The sequence below is a fragment of the Tachysurus vachellii genome, chromosome 7 (genome assembly GCF_030014155.1).
Source record: "Tachysurus vachellii isolate PV-2020 chromosome 7, HZAU_Pvac_v1, whole genome shotgun sequence".
NCBI lineage: Eukaryota > Metazoa > Chordata > Actinopteri > Siluriformes > Bagridae > Tachysurus > Tachysurus vachellii.
Window position 1 is genome coordinate 22,565,140 of NC_083466.1, and position 2,954 is coordinate 22,568,093.

At 41.7% G+C, this 2,954-nt stretch overlaps 1 protein-coding gene across 4 annotated transcripts in view; it reads right to left on the reverse strand.

The window, feature by feature from the left end:
• LOC132848918 (phosphofurin acidic cluster sorting protein 1-like) overlaps positions 1-2,735 on the reverse strand; it is a 55,261-nt gene extending 52,526 nt beyond the window's left edge. For 2 of the 4 annotated variants that reach the window (XM_060875009.1, XM_060875010.1), the window contains exon 1: positions 2,381-2,734. In XM_060875009.1, the coding sequence (XP_060730992.1) occupies positions 2,381-2,538 (158 nt within the window). In that variant the 5' untranslated portion in view covers positions 2,539-2,734. Of the gene's footprint in view, positions 1-2,380 lie in introns of all 4 variants that reach the window. The other 2 variants (XM_060875011.1, XM_060875007.1) reach the window with 2 other exon arrangements.
• Between the last annotated feature and the right edge of the window lie 219 nt (positions 2,736-2,954).

Consider the following 2,954-nt stretch of genomic DNA (forward strand, 5'->3'; position numbering starts at 1 on the left):
CTGCAGTACGTATTGTGGGGTTTTAGGAGTGACAACAGGAGATAAATTATGGTGAACAAACAGCTATCTGGCAACTGTGTTAAACTTTTTTATCCATTTACAGTTACATACGATGTTATGGAGCGTCTGCGAGTTAGCACACTGGAACATACTCAGTCCTGAAGACTTTCCTTTGTCAGAAAGCTGTGTTTTGTGTTGAAACTGGAGTCTAGTTGGAAAAAAGCCAAATAAACATCTCCCTACAGAAAACAACCATATCAACAATTACATGTTTTTCTTTGCTAAAACATCAACATGCATTTTTTTTAATCCGTTTGCCTTTGTTTACATGGCGCGTGTGCCACACGAGACCCTGGGTAAGTTGATCCTATAGAAACACTAACGCATTAGGATGTGCGTCAGAGATACTGATGTAGAAATGAATCTTCACCTTCGACCAATCAGATTTGAGACTTAAGAAGCACTGTGGTATAACAATTTCAGATTTTTTCATCATGGTATTCTGTCGCCTCGCTACACTGATTTACTTCATGTCCATGTCTACACACACACACACACACACACACACAGTGTAGTGCATCTCTTATTAAGCAGCATTAAGCTCTATTTAAGAGGCTCGGCTGAGTCCAGGATCTGAAAACAAAACAACCAATCAATTATTCAGGGCTATCACTGAAACCATACCAGGATTAAAACGAGAGACAATTAATGCAGTCTAGTGCATCTCTCAAACTCCCCACAGCCCGATAATAACCCAATACCAAATTACACAACATTATCCTTAGCAGAAATGATTATTATGTTTCGTAATCTGTAGTCCTGACACATACAGGTTTGTCTCACTATCCTTGAGCAGCACGGACATGATTATTGACACAGCTCATTAACGCAATGCCTCAAAATAAACCTTATCTGATTATTTTAACGCTTTCATTTACAGTGTGCATGGACATTCAATATAAATTTTTGCGTTGTACCTCTGGGGTTGGGGGTTCAATTTGCTCTATGTGTTTGCCTGTGCTTCAGGGGTTTCCTCTGGGTTCTCCAGTTTTCATACGCTGTCTGATGACTGGCATCTCTAAATTGTCCGTGGTGTGCGAGTGTGTGCGCGATTGTTCCCTATTCTGGGTTGGAACCTTGTCCAGTGTGTCCCTTGCCATCTGCCCCAAATCACATGGGATGGACTTCAGGTTCCCAGTAACCCTGTGTTGGATAAGCACTCCAGAAATTGGATGGATGGATGAATGGATGGATAAAATTTAACCCATCTCCAATTCAGTTGGTAACATCATTCTCATTTAACGTAAACCCCTTAACTCTATAGACTAGTTTTCATTCTCAATGTTTACTAAAATTCTACATAAAACAAAGTTGAAAAAAAAAGTACATTGAAAAATATATCTGCACCAGTCTGTAAGGGACACATTAAAATTTTTTAAATGATCATTTTGGTCTTAAATTGTAAATATTTTCATACAGACGCAAACTGTTTGTAGACATAAGTTCATTATTATTATTATTATTATTATTATTATTATTATTATTATATTCTTTTTAGATGCTAATAATATTAATAATAATAACAAAAAAATACTAATAATTATAATAATAATAAAAATAATAATAATAATAATAATAAAATAATAATAATATATTGACACAGCAAATCCATTTTCTCTTTAGTGTAAACCGAAGGCTGTTAAACTACATTTTGTTAAATAAATATTTTTTGCTGCATTTATTGTTTTATTGTTTGTTTTTTAAAGTCAAAACACTGCTATTCCTGACCTTGAAAAGACATTGGGTACCCATAAGACACACACACACACACACACACAGAAACACACACACAGAAACACACACAGGGGTAGTTAATGCTAGCTAACATTAACCAGCTAACCAGGAGATAAACAGATAAACAAACGACTGTGACTCTTTTAAATGCCAACACAGATTTTGACAAACTAATACCCTGAATATGACAGTGTGTGTGGGTGTGTGTGTGTGTGTGTTTAATAACCCCCTATGGAGCGGAATTCCCCCTATTGTATTCATTGTAGCTGCTTGTTGTGTCTTGTGTACAGTGTAACAGACTGAGTAACGTTACAGGAGCGTTTCCTGTCAGCTGTAACGCTACCTGTGTGTTTACATTTGCATGAGAAGGTTAGTGGTTTGTTGCGCCTCAGAAACAGCTCGATTTCAGTGGCCGTGTTGTAAACTGGCTCAGTGAGGATCTCTTTGTGTTAGAAAAGCATGCAGGACTTGTTTTGTTACAAAGCTACAAAGCTTCCGCCAACTCCAATCTACACACACACACACACACATGACTGCAGCACTGCTGAAGCCTCCCTCACATCCGGCGGTGACAGCAGCTCCTTACCTGGGCACGCAGCTCGGAGACGAGCGGTCCACCTCCCAGGTGGCGTACAGGTTCATGTGCACCGGGCGGTTGGAGGTGATCGCCACCGGCTTGGAGGGCTGCGGAGACGGACACGGCGCGCCTCCGCTCCTCGGCAGCCCTCCTCCGCGCTCCGACATGCTGCTGTACAGCCGAGCCGCTGGACACCTGGACCGGGTTTCTGATCCAAATATATGTCCCACAGGTCGGAAAGAGCCTCCCGCAATCTGCGGGATAATAGAGTTAAAAAGGACGCGCGTGTGTGTGTGTGTGTGTGTGTGTGTGTGTTCGCCCAGGCTGGGAGTGTTTACGCGAGACAGTGCGGAGGGTTTGTGGGTGCAGGAAGCGGAAATTTCTCACAGAGAGAGAGAGAGAGAGAGAGAGACACGCCTCCCGTTAAAGACGCACGCGAGCCTTAGTGCACACGCAAGCGCACACGCGCAGGTCAGGACTCAGTGTGTGTGTGTGTGTGTGTGTGTGTGTGTGTGTGTGTGTGTGTGTGTGTGTGTGTGTGTGTGTGTGCTTCAAGAATCAGAATCAGAATCAGAAAGAGCTT